This window comes from Meriones unguiculatus, chromosome 10, assembly GCF_030254825.1.
Source record: "Meriones unguiculatus strain TT.TT164.6M chromosome 10, Bangor_MerUng_6.1, whole genome shotgun sequence".
Lineage (NCBI taxonomy): Eukaryota > Metazoa > Chordata > Mammalia > Rodentia > Muridae > Meriones > Meriones unguiculatus.
Window position 1 is genome coordinate 88868641 of NC_083358.1, and position 24374 is coordinate 88893014.

A 24374-nucleotide genomic window follows, 5' to 3' on the forward strand; every position below is an offset into this window, starting at 1 on the left:
TGGCACCAAGCACCCCCAGAGAGCCAACTTCGTAACATCAGTACCTTAACACCTCTAATTTTTGCAAGACCTAAGATTCCAAGGTCTGTGACAGAAGTCTGGGGGTGGGACTTTGAGCCAGGAGCTGAGCTTGATGCAAAAACTCTACTGTAAGAATTTTTAGGTAACTACAGGAGCCATCATGATTACCTAAAGCCAAGCAGAGAGAAAGAGAGGATGACAGACAAACAAGTTACTTGGCACTTCTGCCCCAGTCTCTCTCTCTCTCTCTCTCTCTCTCTCTCTCTCTCTCTCTCTCTCTCTCTCTCTCTCTCGTGTGTGTGTGTGTGTGTGTGTGTGTGTGTGTGTGTGTGTGTGTGTGTGTGTGTTGTGATCTCTAGGGCCAGAGTGAGGTAAACTAAGTGAGGTAACTTTAAACACACAGTCTCACAGGAACACGGGCTGCTCCGACACTCAGCACGGCAGTTGCCTGTGCCACTCCTGGAAAATAATGACTTGGGTAAGGAACAGTTAATAAGAAAATGCGCCTCGCTAACCGTGCACAGTACAACAAAGAGCTGGCAGCCCCTAAAGGAAAAGGGCTTGTGCGGCTGCCGTTCAAACTTGTCAGTCAACTCGTGCCAGCAGCCGCAGCGTCTGCCTCCCCAGCACACCCTCATTACATGTGTCTGGCCTCATCTGTGCACCGGCTCAGAGACACTCCTGACAAGTCGGGATCCTCTCTCCTTTCTCCCTGGTGCAAAGAGCGGATTTCTCTTCTGTCTCTTCTGTCACCTCCAGCTCCTCTCCCCAAGGAGGCACCTTGATTTATGGTAGCCTGGGACTTCCGTCAGCGTCTGCCCGTCCTTCACTTCTAGAATGGAAGAAGCTGAGCTGGTGAAGGGAAGACTCCAGGCCATCACAGTAAGTCTGCGCAGTTTTAAGTCGTTGAGGTGGTTGCTTAGACGAACTGCACCATTGCTAACTGTCCTTATCTCCCAGTACTCCCAAGTGGAAAAACAGAACTGTCAGCCTTCATGGACTCCGGTCTGTTTCTCTTAACCCTTGTGACCCTCCATGACACTGGGGCTTCAGAGCCTGAGATGAAGGGCAATGTTTCTGGAGTTTACAGATGGTGTTTGCATTTTAAACGGCAGTGAGTTTTGTTTTGTTTATTTTAAGTAGTGTGTAAACTCTCCTTCACCTTTTGTGAACATTAGAAATGTAGTTTTTCTTTCAAGTTCCTCCTATCTGAAAAAAAAAAATTAATAGATACCCAACTGGAAAACTTTTCAGAGCAATGACTGTAACCCTCAAAAGTTCATTTCTCTTTAAAGGGGAAACCAAAAGGGGGAGAATCTGAAACTTTTAAAAATTCATAGTATTAGAGCATATTCCAGGAAACCTAAGCAAATTACTGCAAAGCTTGGTATATACTCAAATGAAGTGTTAAACGGCAAAAAAGTAGGGGAGGCACGCGTTGCAGTAATTCTCAGAGATCAGTTTTCCAGTGCAGACGTAGCCTGAGTAAGATCTCAATAAAGGAATGCCATGCATGAGATGGATTTGGAAAATATTTCCCTAAGGCCGGGAAGAAACGTAGTACATTTTATGTTTGTTCTGGGAAAGAATCACAGCGAGAAATAAATTACTTCTCTTAAATGATACCATGCTTTCTGATTTGCTTCTGAATGTCGTATCTGACAGTAACCTGGAAGTCTGAGACCCAGCCATCTCTCATCATTTAGCTGTAACTTTTGATAGCATTTTTGGAGAAAAAGCAACTTCGCAAATCCACACCCCCCTGTGTCACATTTTCTGCCACTAAAATTAACTGTCAAAACAGCAGTAAATACTTTTTGAAAAACTGATACTAAATCAAGGTAGGTAGGATATTAGTCAACTCTTTGCTCTTCAGATTTTCATAATTAAGCTAATTCTACTTTAGTGTTTTTTTTTTTTAAACTAAGTGAATATAGTGGGGGTTTTCTTCCTACCCAGAAGGGATTCGATAAATAAAAAATATTTTCTTCACCAGTGAAAAGGGGCCAAGAGTCCACTGAGAAGACTGGTCACCTCTCTATAGACAGTACTTTTTAATTTCTGAATACTAATTACTATATTTTCCCTTTCATTAAAAAAAAAATAGTTGGCCTGGAATTTTTTTTATTTGTTTTGTTGTTAAATCCAGCCACAGCTTCAGCTGTCCTTCTTGAAGGGACAGGAGCCGTACTGTGCTCTGTTGTTCTTGGCATGGCCCTTTCCCATTACAGCTGTTGGCTAAAGGGTACTTCACTGCACCCTGTGAGTTGCTCAGAACTAGGTTCCATTTTTCTCCCCATAGCTTCTGTCTCCTGAAGAACCAAATGAAACAATGTACTCAGTGAAGCACACAGGTGGACTTTCTTTTGCATGTGTGTTATTGAGCTGGGAAATATCTTAAGGTCTCATTATACATGGTTTGTGGCTTAGGCCATTTAGTGAAATAGTGCATGGTCCAAACAGATGCCTGCATACAGTTATTCAGAAAGCCAGAGAGTTTTCATTGAGGGTTCAAATGCAATTAAAGATAGAACAAGGTCAAGATGCCTTAAAGGGAATTGAGTAGGTAGTTAGTTTCCTGAATATAGAGATATTTTTATTATTAAAAATAATAAACTTTTAAAATTATCCCATGAGCCTAAACGTATCCCATTAGAGTTAATTAAGTCTTTGAAGTAAGGTCACAGAATTAGCTTGAAAGTAAAATTCTTGCTTAAAGCCTGGAGGGTAAAGACTGGCAAAAGTTTATAGGAATGAATTTCCATTAGCCTACACCTCACAGGGCACAGTCACATTTGTCACCACCTAGAGGGGAAATGGAGCAGTGCTGTGTCCATGGAAACAACACAATGGCTCTCCCCCTGGACACCCTGGGAAATGCCAGCTTTCTCCACCCTGGCCTTGCCCAGGAAGCCACCCAACTATTCCTTCTTCCTAGGAAAAGAAAACACACAGTACACAGGGTAATTCAAGAATTGTCTCACTTTTGAAAGGCATTAAAATTACAGGACTCTGGTCTAGACAAAAACTCAGAGATAATCATTTAACTGTTCTCCTACACTGAAATAATTTTTTATACGTCAACGACAGCATCAGACGTCAATTCCCTAAGACACCAAGGCACAGCCACACACAGACTTCATTATGGAAGGACATAAAAAACAACAAACTTGGACACTGAAAGAGCTGTTTGATATTTTTAATTGAATTATGATCCTCTAGCTTATAAGCAATAAAAATAAACTTCATTATTGTACTTACTACACAGGATTTCAAGTGACTAAATAGCTATTCTTTTTACTGCAAATAATTGAAAAATATCCATCTGCATAAAATTTGGCTAAACCAAGTGACAATATTATTCTAAAAATATTTTATCCCTGTGATGATGCCATTCGTTTCTCCTATCAGTAAATTTCATTTTAAGATTAGTCATAAATTTTCTCAAAGATGTAAACACAATAAAAGCTAAATTATGAAAATGCTCAGAAAGAATTATTTAAAGGAGGGTGTGTCAGTCTGGGTGCTCCAAATAGGCTCTGTTAGTTAATAACCTTCATTCACATTCTGCCTTCATTGCTCTGCCCCTGTAGTATCTCTTCATTTGGTAAATCGATAACCAAAAAACTCTAGTCAACAAGTTTTGTTTCCAACCGCAATTTGAAAACAGTGCAACTTTACACTGAGTTTGAACATCAAAAGTCTCTTGCAGCTATTTTCAAATTAGTACACATTTAACAAAAAAAAAAAACTTATTTTTATACAAAGAGCTGTTGAAAGAGACTTTTAAATCTTTTTTAATGGGGTCCCACTATTTTGCCCTAGATGGCTTGGAACTCACCATGTAGACCAGGCTGGCCCTGAACTCATAGACATCTGCCTGCTTCTGCCTCCAGGGTGGAGGGAATAATGGCATGCGCCAACACACCCAGCTTAAAGCTGATGATTTAGCGTTCCTAGAAATGGGGATACCAATTTCTCCAGTACATTGAGAGGTGTGGAGGACAGCAGGTCACACTGACAAGGAGATCTCTACAGAGCTACTCTCTGGACTTAAACAGAGTCCACAGGAAAGAACAAAAACAAGTCCAGGTGGGTTCCTAGAGGACAGAGGAGATCCCCCTTACATAAGTAACACGCAATCAGCCCGCATGTCCTTCCACGGGGAACACATTGCTGCGTCTTCCTTCCTCCGGGAATGTTGGAAAATACATCACCTAATATAGCAGTACTCAAACTAGATCTTAACTATCTGGAGATCATAGGGCGAACACAGGGTGTTTCTGGGAAATGTCCTGATGAATTCTGAGAGCTAATAATGTCAGTTTGCAGAGAACATACCTGATTAGAAGAGGTAACAAGGATTAGAGAGCTAACAAGTTAGCTGGTATGTCTCTCCTCACTTAAAGGTTTAACTCTGATGGTTCAGGATGTGCCTAGCAACTCATTTGTTCACACCTGTATTCAATTTATGATTATGTATTGAGTTTTACATATTTAAATCGAAGTTTTATGAGAAGACTCTGGGACATCAGGCGTGAAGATGGAAGGGGGCTACAGCTGTGAGTGGAGCGGAGTGGTTTGGGCGGGTGGGCCTCCCAAAGAGGGTAACACCTGGGTACAGGCATGAAGGAGGTGGGCTCTGTCAAAAGTTAAACCCCAGGAGGACTCTGGAGCCAGAGCACCTGCCGAGGCCTCCCTCCGTTTGGCAAGGGGCCACAGAAAGGCCTGACATTGCAATCTCAGCATCGGAGCCAGATTTGCGGGCCAAAGCTGCCCATGACGCAAAACAATAAGGCTCTCTCACATTTCCCTGGACCCACTCCCTATTTCTTTCCACTCCCAGTGAATATTTTCATGACTTGTAACATAGGAATTTAGGAGGCAAGAAGGTCTTGGATAAAACAGAGGAAATCTCCCAATTAAAACAAAAAGCATATTAAAATCATAACATAATAACTAATTCCCAATAGCTCTTTAGTTCATAGTCCCTGTCCCTGGGCACTCCCACTCATATTGTTGTTTTTGTCAGTATTTGAGACTCATCTAATAGTCACTAACTGATCACCCAAAAGCAGGTCTTCCTGTTGATGTGTGAGGGTTCCATTGCACAGCCAAAATGCAAGGACCCAATATTTGAGATGTCAAGGTAGTGACACCAAAATGTTAGAGTCAGAGCTGGCCCCTTCTGGGCACTGTCTCTTGTGACTTCACAGGCCACATGGCCAAGGAGCCGTTCCCATTTGTGTATTCCAGGCCCAGCATATCCACCTCCCTGTTCATTCTACAGAGGAAACAGTAAAACTCGGAGCTAGCCAAACTGGTTATTAACTAGTTGTGTATCTCTTAATTGTGTCCGGGCCACTGGATTGTGTAGAGGTTTGAAGACTTGGAGTTGACAGGAGTGTGTAATGTACCATGGTTAAGCATACCTCTGAGTTCAGCCCTTGCTACAAAGACAACTTCCAGTTTTTCATGAGTGTGAAGACACAGCAATCTAAAGAGACCCTATGCCAGAATGTTCAAACAATGAGGCTCTGCATTTTTCTGCGGTGCTGTACCAAGATCACATGTTTTTTCCAGAGAAGGAGAGGTTTCTTCACACAGTGTGCCAGGCCCTGTTTCTTTGCCAAACCTAACGGCCCACCTATATAGAAGGTCATGGAGTGAGGTACAGTAATTTTGATAGCTCATTAGGGAAAATGTCTTTTGATAGTGGGAAGATGTTTCCAATGTGCTACTGAATGATAAAGTTACTCTGCTAGAACTTCTACTGACAGGATTTTCTTGACCTCACTGGATGGTCTAAAGAAAAATATGTTTCTTTAGAAAACTATGATTAAAACAAACTCCAGTCTTAGCGTTTAACTACAGTCTAAACAAATATTGCATATTTCAGTGTTAACATCGAAACAGAGTTTCACTTTCCCATCTCCAAGTCTCAAACGATATTCGTGATGAATGTTTTGGGTGGGGGAAGAAAAATACTTAGTGAATTCTCACTGAATCATGTTTATTTTCTTTCTCTTTTCTTTCTTTCTCTCTCTCTCTCTCTCTCTCTCTCTCTCTCTTTCTGTGACAGGGTTTCTCTATGTAGCTTTGGCTGTCTTAGAACTAGCTCTGTAGACCAGGCTGATCTCGAACTCATAGATATTCTACTGCATCTGCCTCCCAAGTGCTGGGATTAAAGGTGTGCACCACCACCACCCGGCTTGAACCATGTTTTCTAACACAAATTATTGCTCTTCCGCCTGTAGTCTTCCCCTGCCTTCCTTGGTGAGCCATAAGTAGAAGCAGGCAAAGAGAGTCTAGTGCCATTTCAGAAATACTTGGTACTGTTTTACAAAGGTTTGACGGCTCAAAAGTCAATTCTCAGGGTATATACTGTTCTAACCTCCATTACCTCCTCCCCACCTCACGCCCATTGTAGTCATTTCCCTCCTGCCAGGACTGATTAAATCTTTGTATCTTTTTGCCAGCCCAGCAGTTAACTCAACAATAGCTGATATACAGTAATAATAATACTAATAATAAATGATAATATTATTATACAGTAATAATAATACTAATAATAAATGAGTGAATACAATGAGCTGTGAAGGGGAGAGACAAGCTAATCACATGGCCTCCTAAAAGATTATTTTTTTCCCCACTGAAGACCCAGCCAATTTTACATAGCCTCATAATAATTCAGGGACTTGTTTGTGTTTGTTACCTGTCCATATTTGTGATGTCACTGTTCATTAGCATAAACCAGAAAGATTAGACAGAGGAGTAAAAGAGCAGAGCACTAAAAAGTTAGAATGTACTGTAAGATTAGGGAAAGATATTTAATTTGCAGAATACAATGAGGTTTAGAAAAGTGGAGCTTTTGAACTTGTCCTGTAAATAGTAGTGATAACCCAGAACCCTATTGCCATGGCTGACATGAAAAAGAAAGTGCAGGGCCTGGGAAGATGGCCCAGCAGTCAAGAGCACTGGCTGCTCTTCCGGAAGACTTGGGTTGGATTCCCAGCACCCGTACGGTGGCTCACAACTATAGAGGTCAACCAGGAGAAGAACGATTTATCACAGCTCACAATTTCAGCGGTGCAGTTTTCTGGTCCTTGGCCCCATGCACTTGGGCAGAGTGATGGCAGCAGTATGCAGCAGAGGAGCAGAGAGTAAAGGACTGAGAACACAAACAGTCTTCTCAGGCATTACCCTCAGCAGCGTGCTTCCTCTAGCTCCGTGGTTCTCAACCTGTGGGTGGCAAACCCCTTGGGAGTCGAACAACCCTTTCCCAGGAGTGGCCAAAGACCATTGGAAAGCATTGATATTTTCATTATGATTCATAACAGTAGCAAAATTACAGTTGTGAATTAGCAACAAGAATACGTTTATGGCTGACGGTCACCACAACATGAGGGACTCTATTAAAGGGCCTTGGCATTAGGAAAGCTGAGAACCACTGACCTAGCAAGTTCCCACCTCCTGAGGCTCCCATCACCTCCTACCTCAGCACCACAGGACTGAGGGCTGAGCAATCACCACAGGAATCCAGAGAGAACATTTCATATCCACACCATAACAATGAGGGTCTGTTTAAGGCCACAGGGAAACCACGAAATACTGCAATCCTATGAGCTAGGTGTGTTGGTCCCTGTGTTCTTTCACATGCATGAGAGAAATAAACATTGTCTCATTCTCACAGAGATCTGAGGAAGACTAAATAAATTAATGTGATTGTGTGTTTCTGTGCACTTAGTGGTTTCTGACACAAACACTTAGTCAGTGTTAGCCATTATTTGGACTGTCATAATCCTCGTTATCTCTGGATCTTGGAATAATTAAATCACATAGGGGGGAAAAAGTGAGTTTCAAATATTTGGGTTTGTTTTGTTTTGAGCTGAGGATGAACCAAGATCTCACACATACTAGGTAAACAGTAACATTGAGCTACAGCCTCACCCTTGACTATGTAGGATCAAATCCTGCCTCCTGGACATTCCTGTCTGAAGACACTATCCCTTCTCTAAATAAAACTCATTCTACAATGTTGCCAGGGAATAGCCAATAAATGTATTGGTCTTTAAATACTTATAAATCACCTTTTTATTTCTTCCAAAAAGTGGGGCATTTGCCATTTTGTGTCATTTGATATCTTTTACTTTGTCCAATATTCTGAGGAGTTTGTGCCATTTTTATAATCATGTTTATGCATTTTCCTTCCCTCTGAAGTGAAGCCCACCAGAGACCGAAACCTAGTGTCAGAGGACCCATGTCCACTCAAGCGGCAGCTTCTCCTTATGTACTAATGTTGTGCCCTTTCTAGGATCAAGACTTTTCTCTTAAGTTAAAAATATGAAAACAAACCATGAGTGGAACACTGTTATTTTATCTGTCATCCTAATAGGTGTGACAATGGATATATCATCAGTAGTTTTACTACCTCTGTTTTGAAATCAGCGTAATACACACATACACACACACACACACACACACACGCACACACACACACATGCCTGTTGTTCTGTGTTTCCCATCTTTATGTCATCAGAATTTTTGCAGTATTTATACTATTAAAAATGATTCCTACCCAGGACAGGAGCATACATACCACAGAGGGCCTCTGAAAGACTCTACCCAGCAGGGTATTAAAACAGATGCTGAGACTCATTGCCAAACTTTGGGCAGAGTGCAGGGAATCTTACAAAAGGAGGAGATAGAAAGACCTGGAGGGGGTGGGCGCTGCACAAGGAGAGCAACAGAACCAAAATATCTGGGTTCAGGGGTCTTTTCTGAGACTGATACTCCAAACAAGGACCATTCATGGAGATGCATGGAGATAACCTAGAACCCCTGCTCATTGTAGCCCATGGCAGCTCAGTCTCCAAGTGGGTTCCCTAGTAAGGGGAGCAGGGGCTGTCTCTGGCATGAACTCAGTGGCTGGCTCTTTGATCTCCTCCCCCTGAGTGTGGGGGGGGCAGCCTTATCAGACCACAGAGGAAGACAAAGCAGCCAGTCCTGATGAGACCTGATGGGCTAGGGTCAGGTGGAAGGGGAGGAGGACCTCTGCTATCAGTGGACTGGGGAAGGGCCATGGAAGGAGAAGAGGGAGGGAGGGGCTACAGCTGGAATACAAAATGAACAAATTGTAATAAACAAAAAAAATTTTTTTTAATTTAACCAATTCAGAAAATATAAACTATACCTAGGCAAAAAAAAAAAAAAAAAAAGGTCCCACTATTTTTTCTTTATTTTTGGTAATGTGAGGTCATTGCGAAGGTCCCAGCTAGATATTCAGCTACTTAATCTTGCTACTTTTGTTTGATTCATAGCTTTCGTCTCTTCGTTTCTGAGATGATTTCTCATCGTGTTTAGATATTTACAAGTTACCCACGCCTCGTGGTCTGTCTTCCATAGTGCTCCTTTTCCAGGAATTCTTTTCCTCTTTTCCGGGGCTGGTACGAGAGCCTTGCAGGCTGGGCATGTAGGCCACTGTGCTGTTCTACCACTCCTCTGGAAAATGTTTTAAATAACTTTTTCCAAGAATCCTTTAAGGCTACTTTCGTTAAAATTGAGTAAACTTCTTTATGGAGTCCGAATTTGTTTTTAAGACGTGTGTGTTTGCATATGCTTTACTCTCAAGGCTATCGTTACACATCTCCAGGAGCTCTGCCTGTTGGTAGTATCTAAGTTTAAATAAGCAACTTCAGCCAAGCCCATGGGCACATGCCTGTAATCACAGCACTCTGGGAGGCAGAGGCAGACAGATCTCTATGAACTGGAGGCCAGACTGGTCTACAAAGTGAGCCCAGGACAGCCTACGCTACACAGAGAAACTCTGTCTCAAAAAACTGAAGAAGAAAAAAAAAGCTTCTGATGCTACTGAGGAAAATAAAATCAAACAGGTCACAATCGACTCAGGTTCTAGGAAAATGAATCACATTTGACTAATCGGATTCTGTCCTTGTTCTAACCTGCCCCTTCCAGTTTCTTCAGCTGGTTTAGGAAAAGAGCCCCAACGCCCTCTTTCTGTCCAAGAAGGATGTAGTTAGTGCAATCACAGGATACCTCTCTCTGTTCACTTTAACCTAAATTTACCTCTGTGCTCTCTCATTCATGCTTTTCCCTTGTTTTGTGGAGAGAGTGCAGAGAAGTGAACGGAGCCCAGGGCTGGGAATTCGTGAGAACTTCTTACTTATTAAGAAAAAGCTTATTAAGCGAGTTGCTTTACTACTTAAGGTAAACTCTTACTTGTAAAATGAAGCATTTGGACCATGTTAGCAATAAATCTCTTACAACTTGCAACATCACAGCTCAGTTATTGTTATCACTTCTTGTTTCTTGTAAACTGTTTATATTTCCAATTGCTTCTTTTAGTCACACGGCCCAATTCATCAAGTTTCATTATAAATAATATCTGACTGAATCTAAAACTTCCACTTGAAAGTCTCTATTCCCGAGGCCAAGTAGCTTCATGGAGGATCTTCCTCACCCTTCCTTCTTGAAAGGAAGTTCTTAGCACATAGGAGCTTTTTTTGCCCCAGAAAGACAAAGGGCAAGGAATATGAGACAAAGGGGAGGGGAGAAATGGGGCAAGGGAGAAGGGGAAGGGATATTTGCCCCAGAAGGACAAAGGACTGCCTCTGGACAGAGGAGACAGACATGCCCATAGGCAAGTGGCACTTTACAAAGGGAAAAGGGAAATCCTCTGTTAGGATGGGATGTTTAATTGGGCACATTAACTAGGTGAGCCCAAAAGGGGACTTTGATTGCTGAATTTTGGTACTTTGATAGTTGGGCCTTGGTGGTCAGTCTTAGGAGAAGAAAGTGGCCAAATTAGGGAACAGACCGTATAAAGCGGCTAGCTTTAAGAATGTAATCTAACGGTTTAGGAGAAGGGACTGCGGAGAAGGGTAAAGGGCAGGAACTGCAGGCACCACGTCTGCCATACTCGCTTCTGCCTGCTGGAGCCCTTCAGTTCTCTCCAGGAGAAATTATGCTCTCACCCAAAGCTCCCCACCTGTACCTCTAGCTAAGAGTCTAACGCCTAGCTCCCCCAAGTAGTCCCAAGGGCACCTACAGCTCGATAGGAATCGCAAAGTTTTCCCTCCACCCGAACGTCCGGTTTCTGTGAATGAATCTGCTCTTCTCCCCGACTTAGCACTTTATCTCACGTGATCTCTGCCTCCCCCTCCCTCATATTCCTCAGAATCCATTCATTCTGCTTCTTCAGTCCCAGCACTCATGGGCTTTCTGTTGTTGGAATAGTCTAACCAGGCTTCTCCTTTCAACGTCTCCCCGACTACACCATGAGGCTGTGCTCAACTTCTAAAAACAAAGTTTTAATTGTTCTTTTTTTCCTGAAAACTCTTCATTGCTTACTATCCCAAAAATAAATAAGTTCCAAGCCCCTTGTCACGGCAATTCAAGAGTCTCCATTAGCAATCTGTTCTTGGCCTGTTATTTATTCTTAGTGTATTACATGCTGCTCTCTATATAGCAATCGAGATTCTATGTTTGCTGTTCCAAATAACGACCAATGTTCCCGTTTCAGACTGTGGCTCCCACTGGACTTTTGACCTGAGTGACCTTTCTCCCCATTCTCTAGTCCCCAGCCACCACCCACCTCACCCACTCAGAGCCTCTTCTAATCATGGCAGCTAGAAGCAACCTCTCCCTTCTCAAACTCATGCCATCTTCCTTTAGCCTAACGACTGTCACTATATTTCTCAGACTGCAGTTTCTTGCAGAAATTATTTTTTTCTTCATGAGACTGTAAGCATCTTAGAAAAAGTATCTACTTCTAGATTATTTATTTATTTATTTATTTATTATAATGTGTGTATCATGTGTGTGAATGCAGGCACTGCACACATCTGAAGGTCAGAAGACAAATTTCAGGAATCAGTCCTCTCCTTCCATCGTTTTTTGTTTTTTGGTTTTTTGTTTGTTTGTTTGTTTTTTGTTTTTTGTTTTTTTATGACAGGGTCTCACTTTATATCCCTGGCTAGCAAATAGCTCATTATGCTGACCAAGCTGTGCTCACACTCACAGAAATCTGCCTGCTTCTGCATCCTGAGTGCTAGGATTAAAGACATGTGCCATTCTACCTATTATGACTTTTTTTTTTTAAGCGGGGGTTTTGTTTTGTTTTGTTTTGCTGAGTAAACCTGGCTGTCCTGTCCTGAAACTCATCATTTAGACCAGACTGGCCTCAAACCCACAGAAATGCCTGCCTGTGCTGGGATTAAAGGAGTGCACCACTGTGCCCAGCCTAAGTTTTGTTACTGTGTTTTTGTTTGTTTGTTTTTAAATGTGGTTTCTGGAGATCAAACTCAGATCATCAGGTTTGCACACCAAATACTTTTGCCCACTGAACCATCTTGCCAGGACCTCAAAAGTTTCCAAACACTGTAAAACTCCTACTGATATGAATATTATATTTGTACATCAGCATCTAAGTATCGGATAAATTAATAATAAAATAACTTACTATAAATCCTGCTTGGAAGAACCAATCATACATGAATATTACTGATCAATAATTAATCAACAACATCTCCACAACATATTCTTCAGTATTACACTTACTTTTAAGAAGTACGAGATTGGGTATCTTTGTGTAGTACGTGGATATCATGACTTTCAGTTGCACAAAGTGAGGAGATTAATTTTCAAGATAAGAGGTAGTCTTTTACAGAATTGGGATTTGTGGCTCTCAACTGCTGAAATGAGCTAAGTAAAGCAGCCAAAAATCCAGGCAGCTGCTCAGTGAACAAGTAATTGAACAAAAAGTCTAATTGTACACTGATGAAGTAGTCAACAATCGAAGTCATCGGAATAGGCACAATAATAAATGCCCCGCATGACAAGTCTCATCTGGGGATCGCTGGTACTACGCATCTCTGTTTCCTGCTAGGTTGGAGAGGGTCTAGCTGGCTGCTAACCACTGGTACAGAGCAGTAGGCTTCCATATAAAACTTAAGGTCAACTCACAGGTTATTTGGTAGTATTGAAACTAAATTATTCCCAGAGTACTTTTCAGGAATGCTTATATATTACTATCAAGCTTAGCAAAGGAATAATAATCTACTGCTCATTAATACCTTATAAGGAGAAAAAAAAGACAGTCTTATCTTAAAATAGGAACATGCCTATAACATTATAAAATTACCCTTCCCACCTGCCTCGACTGAGGGGAGACAGGCATCACATTACGGCCAAGTGACAAAACACTGATATTCCTAAGCAACGCTCCTGTAATCTCCACGTTACCAAAACATTTAAAAGTCCCACCTCTAACCACCCTTTCCACTACTTGATTACTAACCCCAAGAGAAAATCAGCAGAAACTGGCAGCCAACAGGAGTAGGGAGCTATCGCTGGCTTCTTGGGCGGTCACTGGAGCACAGGTCCTGGAGCCCCTACCTGGGGCTGCTGGAGAAGTGGGGAGCTCATCACACCCCCCCGGGGAACCGAACTAACTAACTAACAGTGGGTCCCACTCCTGACTCTCTGTCCTGAGGCTGCCTCCGAACCTGAGGGCTTCAGATGGCAGAGAGCAGAAGAGAGACAGTGCTGCTCGCCTAAGGAGTTTCCCCCTTCGGGAAAATGCTGCAGTGAGCTGATTAAGAGCTGGTCGCAAGTTGTGTGGGTTCAAATCCTGACTCTAGATAGGAAAAGCGTCCATTTCCCCTTTTGTAAAAGAGAAAATGATCATGGCATGACTTTGTTATTATAACTTATTAAGTGAAATAGTGCCTAAGAGGCACTTAACAAGATGTTTGGCACAAACAAAATGCTACTAATATTTGCTCACTCACAATAGAGAATTGGGCCACAGAGGTTTACAGAATTTTGTGACCGAAGATGAGATTGCATTCCTGCCCCCAGCCAAAACAAACAAACAAACAAACAAAACCTAAAATTTTTAAAAGTCATTCTGAAGGCTCAAGCTTGTTTGTTGCTTAGTTATGTTTTTTTTTCCCAAAAGAATTGTTTATAAAAACTAAAAAAGCAATGTTGATGAAATCACGTATCCTTCCTACACACAAAGGGAAACCCAGCCTAACAGCTGGGGACAGTGTGTTGTTTTTCTTCAAATGCACCTGAACTTACACATCAAAAAAGGAGAGTTTTTAATCTTCAAAGGGACCACATCAGGAAGCTGTGTACTTGTTTCAATAAAGCTGCCAAATATTTTCATAATCTTCCTTCTGCATGAGCTCCTGACTAGGCCTCAGAATTTTTTCAGGTGCCTTTGTTGGCAACAAAATTTTATGCACTGAAAACTTTTAGTGTGAAAGCAGAGTTAAGACCAAAAGAAAGTAGAGTTAAGATGGATAATAATATCACCTCAGGGTTGTTGTTGTTTTTTTTTCCTTTCTTTTTTAATGAGAAAATATGATTTTTTTTCCCTTTAATTTGGCTAATCAAATGTAAAGATTTCATCCAGTGCGTCTTTTAAGTCAGTTAGGATCAGGGGAAGTGCTTTCAGCAGGAGCCAGTTGCCTTCTATATGAATGCTAATTTATTTGTTTATTTATTTGTTTGTTTATTGAATGTTGCTAAACAGACACTCTTGAGCACTGACGAGGAATATGCCCGGTGTTCATATTTTATAAGGTAGATGCTTTCAGTTACCCTGTTTCACAGACAAGATTATTTAGTTACCATGGGATTTTATCTAATGACATGGAACAGATTAATAGAAGAGTCAGAAACCAAGCACAGGCAGTGTGGTGCTGTTTTCCAGAAAACAAAACCTCTAAGCAGCAATGGCTCTGCTCTTCTGTTGTGGTAAGGCTGCTGCTTGATTGGCTCAAAGATTCAACCATTGATGAAAAATATATATATAATCTTGCCATGAATTATTATTTTTCACCTCAGCTAATGGAGAGTAACATCTAAGCTCCCTGTCTTCATTGTCTGCCTGTTATACAAGGAGGAAGCTGCTCCACTTTCCAGCTTCCTCCCTCTCTGAGGATCTGCTCCCTGGCTATCCTGTTTTCTGCCTGGGGAGGCCTTTCACCCAGCAATGTCTTCAACCTGTGCCAGGAGCAGTCTCCCCCTTAAAGCTCCCTCCTTAAAGCTCACCTTTTTTCATTACTTCACTCCTAACTCTCTTTCACCAGCCTAATGAGGAGGGGAGAAACAGGGTGAAGAGAAAGAAAGATAGTGAAGCTTGTCCTCCTCATTAAAACACACTCTCGTGTTATTTTCCTTAAGCTGAATCTTTTCTGTCACTCCCACCACCACCACCACACCATCATCACCAACCTTTCTCTCCTTTGTTGTAAAACATAAGCTTCCAGGGTGGCTTCTCATCAGTGTATCTGAAGGGTGTCTACCCCTTCAGGCAATAATGACCTCCAGTTCACATACCTTTGTAAACTTCTAAAATTAATTACACTCGAACTTTTCTTTGACTTCAGGATAAAAGAAAAATACAGGAAGAAATCTCACAGAAGCGTCTGAAAATAGAGGAAGAAAAATTGAAACACCAACATCTAAAGGTAATATCTGACTTCCATTTTCTTTCAGTGGTTTTGTGTTCAAATAGCCTGGCACCACTTACAAGGCCCTCCACAGTAAAGATGCTTTAGGAGAGAAAGGTTTCCCAGGTCACCGGAGAGGAGGCCAGAAAGCCACTAATATTTGCAAATGAGATTAATACCTTTTGGCAAACCTGGGGAAAGCTGGGAACGTGGTTTTGTTGCTTCTGCGATTTAATGAAGAGTTCCCAAATCTTCCTCAGTAACCTTGAGAATTTGGCCCTGGAGCGGCCTTGCTTACCACCCCTGGGGAGTGGAGCCAGCTAGGAAGTCCCCTTTGAAATCAATGAAAGGCCAGTCCTTCCCCAGGGGCTGCAGAGCAGACAGTGTCTCGCCTGGTCAAGGGTGCCTGTGTTCCAAAGCTCCCTGCAATGAGTCCGATGTTGTTTGCATATGGTTGGGTTTCTATTTTATTTTGTTTTGACAGAACATGAGATCATAACCATAAATAAATCCCCGTCTGAAAACTCAGACTTTACATCTTCCACAGGGTGTGGTCATTTTGTAACTAAAGCACATCGGGTTTCAACATTTTATTACATAGCTTTAGTCAGAGGAGCCAAGTAAAGGACAAACAGGAGCTCCTTGTGAATAGGCCCAAGCAGGAAACTGTTCTTATCTGGCAGGGCTGCTATCAACAGATCGAATGAATTCTCTCAATGAACAATGGCATGCAGTCATAAGATCCACAAACTTAAACTTGCCAGATTCAGCTAAATCCATTTTTCTAATGGAAAAAGTATTGATCTCTGAAAAGGAACATCATTCAGGATTCTGGTTAGCCTCTGTCCTCCTGTGCTCCTATGGAAGGTGACGTTTCCACTGTTTGATGGATGGCTGAAAGTCATAGTTAACCTGCTAGCCTTACAAACTGTCACACTGAATTTATGTTGCATAGTAGACACACTCAAGAAATACAACATGTACACCCAGAAAAATCAATGAAATAAGAGCAAAACTTAGCAATTTGGATGAAGTCAGTCAATTCTCAAATAATGTTTGAAAGAGATCCAGAATTATTTGTTTTTCCTCTCTCTCTCCTCTCCCTTCCTCCATCCCTCCTCCTCCTTCCTTCTCTCTCTCTCTCCCTCCCTCTCTCTCTCTCTCTCTCTCTCTCTCTCTCTCCTCCCAAACACACATACACAATAATTTGGAATTGATACATCTCTGGCACTAAAGGACTGTTAGCCTTACAGTATGGAAGGCCACGTAACTGCTAAGCTCACAGTAACAGAAAGAATTTAAATATCCCCTCAGCTTGTTTGAGGAAGAAAGTTTCACACATGAAAAGGCTGACTCATTCAAAGATCCATTTCCAAGGTGGCCTTCATAGCAGTTCATGTCAAAAACAATACCAACAACCATCTATAAGCTTTCCTATCAATGTGCTTTCTGGAACCAAGGAGCATCTTCTAATGCAATCAATGCATTCACCAAGCTTTGGGCTGCTGTCTACTGTCGTACAGACTGTCTCCTGCAGCTTACAAATGAGCTGCTGAAAACCTACCCATGCCCTCTTACTAGCTGTGCACTCTATCCCAGGGCCTAACGCAACAGATTTTCATTTTTTTCTCTTTGAAGGTGTTCTCCACTTTCCTTCAAGGACCCAAAAGGGAGAAGGTGAGGGAGAGAAAGAAATAGCATGGCCTAATTTGATAAATTAAAGGACAAATTTAAAAAGACAAGTTAAATGGTAGTGTTTTTATTTAGACTATAAACATTGACTGTGTTAACTGAGGTGGTCAAATAAGATTTCTATAAAGATGTGGAGTTTAAGTGGAGCCTTAGATGATAAGTAGGTTTTACAGAGGTATACATAGGACCTTTCAGACATGAACGAAGCACCTGCTACTTTCAAGGTACTATACAGGACCTAAAAAATATAACAAAGCTTGCCCTGTACCTTTAAAATAAGTGACATATGACTCATAACAGCATTTGTCCTGTACTGAACACTATTCAGGGGGCATTGACTACACAGGGAATGAGGGCAAAGAGTGGCTATTTCAACATTCTTCTAAGTTTGCAGAAATCGTTGGCTCTTCCAACAGAAACCAGGCCCAATTCCAAAACCAGGCTTAAAAATGTGCAAAAGTATTTTTAAAATCAATCTTACGCTATTTCACCGTGTTATGAAAGTTCAATTGGTGTCTATAGTTACCAGATTATCTATTATCTTTTTCATCCAGTTGTCCCAGGTCCCATTACCCTTCATTGCTTCCCTGATTGCAAGCCAGTTCATTACACCACAGTGGCACACTTTAAACAGCATACACATAGGTGTTTGCAAGCTTCTCCTCCTGGACATGCACACACACATACACATACATGCACACACACACAGAGTTCAGACTGGTTGGAGTACTCACTGTGATCATTCATTCCTGATGCCTAGACCCACAATGCATGCGCAGTTAATAAATGTTCCAAGAACATTTATTAACATCCCAATCAAACAACTCTGAGATGTGTGGACTGCAGACCTCCTTGCTATAACAGCACCCATAAGTAAAAACAAATTACAGTGGCTATAGACATTTTTTTTCTTTTCTATAAGTCCATTCAACCCATAGTAAGAAAAATCAATGTATTCCAAGTCTACTGTAATTGCTGAGTGCAATATAGTAACACTTCGGGAGACCTTTCTATAAAAACTGATGAGTATGGCTTGCATGTCACTGTATCACTTGTGTTTTCATTTAGTTACTAGAGATTTTGGTACTCTTATCTGCCTTAGTGACAATGACATTAAAGCCAGGGCCTCATACATACCAGGCAAGCAGTCTACCAGTGAGCAACAGCAGATGCTCATACAGCTTTTGATTCTGAACTTCACTGTCATGAAATAGTTAAGCTGATAGTGTCACAAGATTACTGTCTGGCTCATCTGGCTTAGGGTCATCCTACAGCGCCATCTGGATGTTTCTTAGATCAACAGGCAAGCAAGTAACACTGTCCTTATGGATGATTCAGAAAGACAAGAACTTGGTGAAGTGTAAGAATGCATCTGCATCTAAATAAGACTTACAGGGCGAGACTTGGTTAATTGTTTGCCACAGAAGCACAGTAATCTACACTGAGATCTTCAGCACACACATAAAGATCCAGGCACACCAATATCACCTCTAATCCTAGCTCTGAGAAAGTGAAGACAGGGGCTTGCCGTCAACCAGTCTGGCTAATCAGTGAGCCAAATCCTGTCTCAAAAATAAGGTAGGGAGCCAGCAAGATGACTTACTGGGGAAAGCTGCTTACTGCCAAGCCTGCTGACCTACATTCCATCCTGGGACCCACAGGGTCGGGGGAGAGAAGACAGGTTGTCCTCCAACCTCCGTGGACACTAGCACCCAGGGCATGCGCACCACCCCTGCACACAAAATAAATAAGGAAAATGGAATTTCAAAATTACCAAGGTTGAGAGTGAGAGAGGAAGATGCCAGCGGTGACCTCTGACCTCCACATGTTCCAGCACATATGTGCATGTGTAGTCAAGTGAGATTTGGATGTCTAGAAACTAGTTTCAGGAAAGAATCTACAGGTTTCATATAAGGAATACATCAAATTTATAGAGAAAGGATAACAGGAAAAATGAGTCTCTCCACTGTACCCAACTAATACAATTCATGAAATCTGAAAGCAACAAGAGATAATTGAACTTGTTGACAGATACAAGAAAGTAAAGATCTTCTTTACTTTCCTGCACATTAGCAATTCTCAAATCCCATCAATAAAAATAAGTTAAAGATCCAGGTAATGCTGATCTGTGCAGTTTTCTTGGTGTCATAAATCCCAGGAGTCAAATGCAGGCCTGTATTATTATTATTCACAAGGTCTGGAGAGAGAACAGTTTTGTAAACAGCTAACCAGCTATTATAAAGGTCCAGATTAACTGGGAAAAGACTCTCTGGCCTCAGAACAGAATAACAAAAACAGCTCTTGTGGTTTGTGTTGCTGAGATGAAGTGAGTGAAAATTCCGAAAAGGCCAACAAAACATGATACGCAGGGGCCTGCTTCTTAGAGTGGCCTCTAACTCATGTTCTCTGCATCTGTCTATAACCTTCAGACCTCCTTGTTTTCACAGGTTTTTACATGATTATAAGTTATTTGTAGTTATTGAAATACTGATTTAGCTTCTTTTTAAAGAAGAAAGGGGCCAGGAAATTTACAAAGAAGGGAAAATGTCGTATGCATTGAGCTAAGTCAGTGGGGAAAAAAAAATAACGCCTCTTTAATATTCCCACTGTTGCCATTCATGAGACTTGTAAGCAATATGAGATTCGGGTAATTGTTGGCAAGTATAAGAACACGTGTCTATATTTTCTGACATCAGAAAAAAGCCTTGAGGGAGAAATGGCTCCTGGATGGAATCGGCACTGGAAAAGAACAGGAAGAGATGAAGAAGCAAAATCAGCAAGACCAGCACCAGACCCAGGTTCTAGAGCAAAGTATCCTCAGGTACAGCCCTCACAGGGCATTTCCCAAATCAGTTTCCTTCCCTAAGAGTGAGCTGGGGCTCATGAAAAGAATTGGAAAGTGCAAATAGAAGATGGAATTATTAGTGATGCCGCAAAATAGATATCATGGGAGAAATGTGTAAAGGATGGGAGCCAAAAGTTATTTTTAATTATACACAGAAGATAGATGGCATTTTTCCTTTTATATGTGTGTGCATGTGTCTATAAGAGCACAGGCATGCTCACACATATACAAGCCAGATGTGCGTGTTGACAAGTTTTCTTCGGTTGCTTCTTCCCTTGCTTTAAAATATTATTATTGACTTTTTTTCAGAATGTCATACAAAGTATTTTGATCATGCCAAGTCCTTCCTACCCCCTGAATGTCGTGTCTTTTTTTTTTTTTTAAATAAGCCATGGGCTCTGATGCATGTTTTCCTGGGTGTGAGGATCTCCACTGAAGTGTGGTCAGCCTGCCAGAAGCTACACCTTTATAGAAAACTGGTTCTTTCTCTCACAGAAACTATCAATCACTCACAGTTCCCCAGTGAGGGATGTGAGCTCATGGGCCCTTTCCCATTCTATGCTAGAATATTGACTCTCTTGTGTATCAGCTGCTGTGTCCAACGTGTCTTGGTTCTTGGAACCTGACTCGGGGTGCTGAGGGAATAGAGAAAGGACAAATACGCATACAGAATGGCTGTGGTCAGGTGGGTTATGTGTGTTCTGAAGGAGCAGTACCAACTGCCACAATGGCCTTGAATCTCAGAGAGCAGATTAGCTTGTCTTGGTAGGAGGTGTCTGTAGGGAAGCAGTATCAGGCTGTAAACATCCAGGAAGAGGATGCTTCCGTTACTAGGTTTTGCACACACTGATCAATCGTTTGTAAACACTCCAAGATGGACCAGAGGAAAGCTCTTCCATTCCTAAGCCTGGCCTGTATGAACAAGGCTTTACCAATTTTCCACAGGTCTAAGGCATTGGTCTGTAGGCTTAGATTTTCCAAACATCTACTTTATTTAAGGTTCTTAAATGCCTCTACCTCCCTCCCTAACCCTTAGGTAGGAGATTAGTAGGGAAAGGGGCTGTAGACCTCTTTTATCTACTTCCTGCTGATGAGGGTCATCCGATCCTTTGGGGACATACCAATCTCAGTCATCAGAATACTAGCAACCTAGTCAAACAGCAAAGCACCAGGAGCAACACTCAGCAGCAGCAGCTGAACGAAGGGACTAAACTCAGCCTAAGTGGCATGAGTCTGCTGAAACAGCAAAACTCCACCAAGACAGCCTGAGAAGTTCTGGAGCATTTCTCTCTGTGAAGACCATCCAAGGATGTGAACCGTAGCGATGCAAAATTGTAGAGATGCAGAAACAGTTGTCTCACTATTTGTGGGCTTCTATTTAATCCTCAGAGTACACCCAAGTATGTTTTGCAGCTCACAAAAATTATGCCCCTTGCATGAGGTAGATTTCAGCTGACCAACATCATGTACCCTCTCACTGGGGCTGTTTTCCTCTGGGGCAAAACATTCCCACATCCCACACTTGGGACCAAAACAAAAAACATATTCACATGACATAACTGAGTTTCCAAAGAAACCAGAAACTTCCACTTTTTGGTCCATGATGTGGCTGTTTCCATATCAACGACACACATTCACTTAGCTTTCCATCTTCTCTTTCCATATTCACTCTGGGCTTCCTCGGCTCCACACAGGCAATCATAGCTGCTATGTGCTATGTGCTCATGAGCACACTGATCCTGTCATGTCCAGAAGATACTGCTTAACTTCAATCCTCCCAGACATCTGGCTCTTAACAATCTTTCACTCCCCTCTGTCTTGGTCAGTGTTTCTATGGCTGTGATGAAGCACCACAACCAAAGCAACTTGGGGAGGTAAGGGTTTGACTGAGGAGGAAAGACTACAACATTATTCATCATAGACGGAAGTCAAGACAGGAACTCAAAGAGGTCAGGAACCTGGAGGCAGGAGCTGATGAAGAGGCCATGATGGGTGCTGCCTACTGGCTTGCTTCCTGTAGCTTGGTCAGCCTGCTTTCTTATACAGCCTAGGACCACCAGCCTGGATGGCACCACCCACAATGGACTAGGTTCTCCCCATCAATTACTGATTAAGAAAATGCCCTACAGCCTGATCTTATGGAGATATTTTCTTAATTGAGGCTCCCTGTTCCCTCGTCTCAGGTGACTTCAGCTTGGGCAAGCTGACATAAGCACACACTCTTTCTTGATGGTCCCTGGCCTTGGGAAGGGGATAGAGATGTGGTGTTTGTGGCTTAGTTCTCCAAGAACACGTATTCTCTGCCCCTTGACCAGTTCTCACTGTCTGCATTAATCATTATCTGCATTACAAATAAGTTTCTCTGATATAGTCTGAGATCTGTACTCAGCTCTAGGTAGAGAGATTCATATTTTGAAGGCAATTCAAAATGTCAATTTCAGCAGAATAATAATCGTTGGTTCAACCCTAAGGCCTGTGAGCTCCCCAACCACGAGCTCTTAGCCAGATTTACAGTACCAGGCATGGGTTCCCCCCACCCCTCCCCCCATGGAACAGGCCTTAAATCCAATTAGAAGATAGTTTGCCCACCCATATGTTTTTAAGACAGGGTATCTCACAGAACTTGGCTCTCAGAGCATCAACTAGACCGCTGCCCAGCAAGATGCCTGAATCATGAGTGTGTACCATCATGCCCAGCTTTTAAATAGATGCTGGGGGACTTGAACTCAGGCTTTCATGTTTACCCACCAAGCACTTTATCTACTAAGCTCTCTCCCTGATCCCCAAAAGATGAAACTTCTCATGGCTTAATCATGACAATAAGTTAAAGTCTACCCCTCCTTGAAATATTGGGAACTTCCGGGATCTCCCTAAAGTGAGAACCGTGGGAAAAGCACGGGCAGGAGGCGTGCTGTTTGAGTTCTACTGTGAACAATCCCGGAGAAAAGCCTTATTTTCTTCTCTGATGACGTCCACTGCACTTGCTCATTTACATGCAGCTTATGTTGAATAGGTTAGACTGTTGGCTATGCTGCCTTACTTAGATGGTTTTAAATGAACAACTCTCCGAAGATAATGGGATTGAGATTTTTAGTTTTGTCACCCCCAACACTAGTTGACTGCTCAGTGTCCAAAGAGTAGATAATAAACATTTTCTTAAAAACCAAGAAACATCAAGGACCAACTGCCTCTACACTCCATCCCTTACAAGGCCTCCTTTTAGCTCAAGCTTTGTACCCAGAGCGCATCCAACCTAAGCTCATGATTTCTTTCTCTGTTCCCCAACACAGACAGACCCCTTATCTCTAATGACTCTCAGGCTAATCCCTGCAAACCTTCCCTGCCATGCTGACACCTCCTGGCTGCACCTCAGAACCTCCTATTTGAGCCTTTCCTCATATTGAACACCTACAACTCCTCTCGTACCTCATGATAACAGAAGTGGCTGTGTACAGTCAAGATCCCCAGACAGGTCGAGGCAGCAATTCTGTATAATCCCAGAATATTTACTAGGATTCTCTGATTGCCTTTCGGCCTTGCCTGAATGCTCCAAGAAGCACAGAGCTTCTAGCCACACTGATAGTGGCTGTCTAGACAGAGCCCCTGTCTGAGCAAGAATTTTAAAGAGAGAAGAGATGTTTAATGAGGTATAGAGGATATGCTATCCCCATTTGGTCTTAACAACCTTTAGAGAAAGACATCATCCATCACTTTTGCAAAGAGATCTGGGGGGAAAAAAGGCAGCCAGACAGGTGGTATTCCCTCATGGAACCCTCTCAGTGCCTACAAAATGTCACACAGCAACCTTTGGGGACTCAAAAGGTCTCTCACGGAAAGGTATTATCTCTCATAGAAAGTCTTTAGCCATGTTCTGTCCCTTTGGTATTTCTCCACATGCTGCCCAACTCCCTCTATTCGCTTTATCAAATTGTCACTCAAATGTCCAGTTTTCAGCATCTCACTGTAAGTTACTTTTAGACTTTCAGGAGGCTGTTAAGCCATCAGAACTTAAGGAGCACCAGGTGAATTTAGTTCACAGATATTAATAATAATAATAATAATAATAATAATAATAATATAATTTTTCTTTTTTAAATTTAGTTTTTATGTGTACAATGTTCTGCCTCCATGTGTGGCTGCACACCAGAAGGGGAACCAGATCTCACTATAGATGGTTGTGAACCACCAGCTGGTTGTTGGGATTGAACTAAGGACCTCTGGAAGAGCAGCCAGTACTCCTAACCTTTGAGCCATCTCTCCAGCCCAGTCATCATTTTTCAAAAAGGGCTTTGTACAATTTATGAAACATTTGCCTCTTTTAACAGTCACAG

At 42.1% G+C, this 24374-nt stretch overlaps 1 protein-coding gene across 2 annotated transcripts in view; it reads left to right on the top strand.

Moving 5' to 3' along the window:
- Positions 1–366: 366 nt before the first annotated feature.
- Palmd (palmdelphin) overlaps positions 367–24374 on the top strand; it is a 45683-nt gene continuing 21675 nt past the window's right edge. The window contains exons 1-3 of one of the 2 annotated variants that reach the window (XM_060392827.1): positions 367–903; positions 15444–15524; positions 19895–20019. In XM_060392827.1, coding sequence (XP_060248810.1) covers positions 19915–20019 — 105 coding nt within the window. In that variant the 5' untranslated portion in view covers positions 367–903; positions 15444–15524; positions 19895–19914. The remainder of the gene's footprint in view (positions 904–15443; positions 15525–19894; positions 20020–24374) is intronic. The other variant, XM_021655440.2, reaches the window with a different exon arrangement.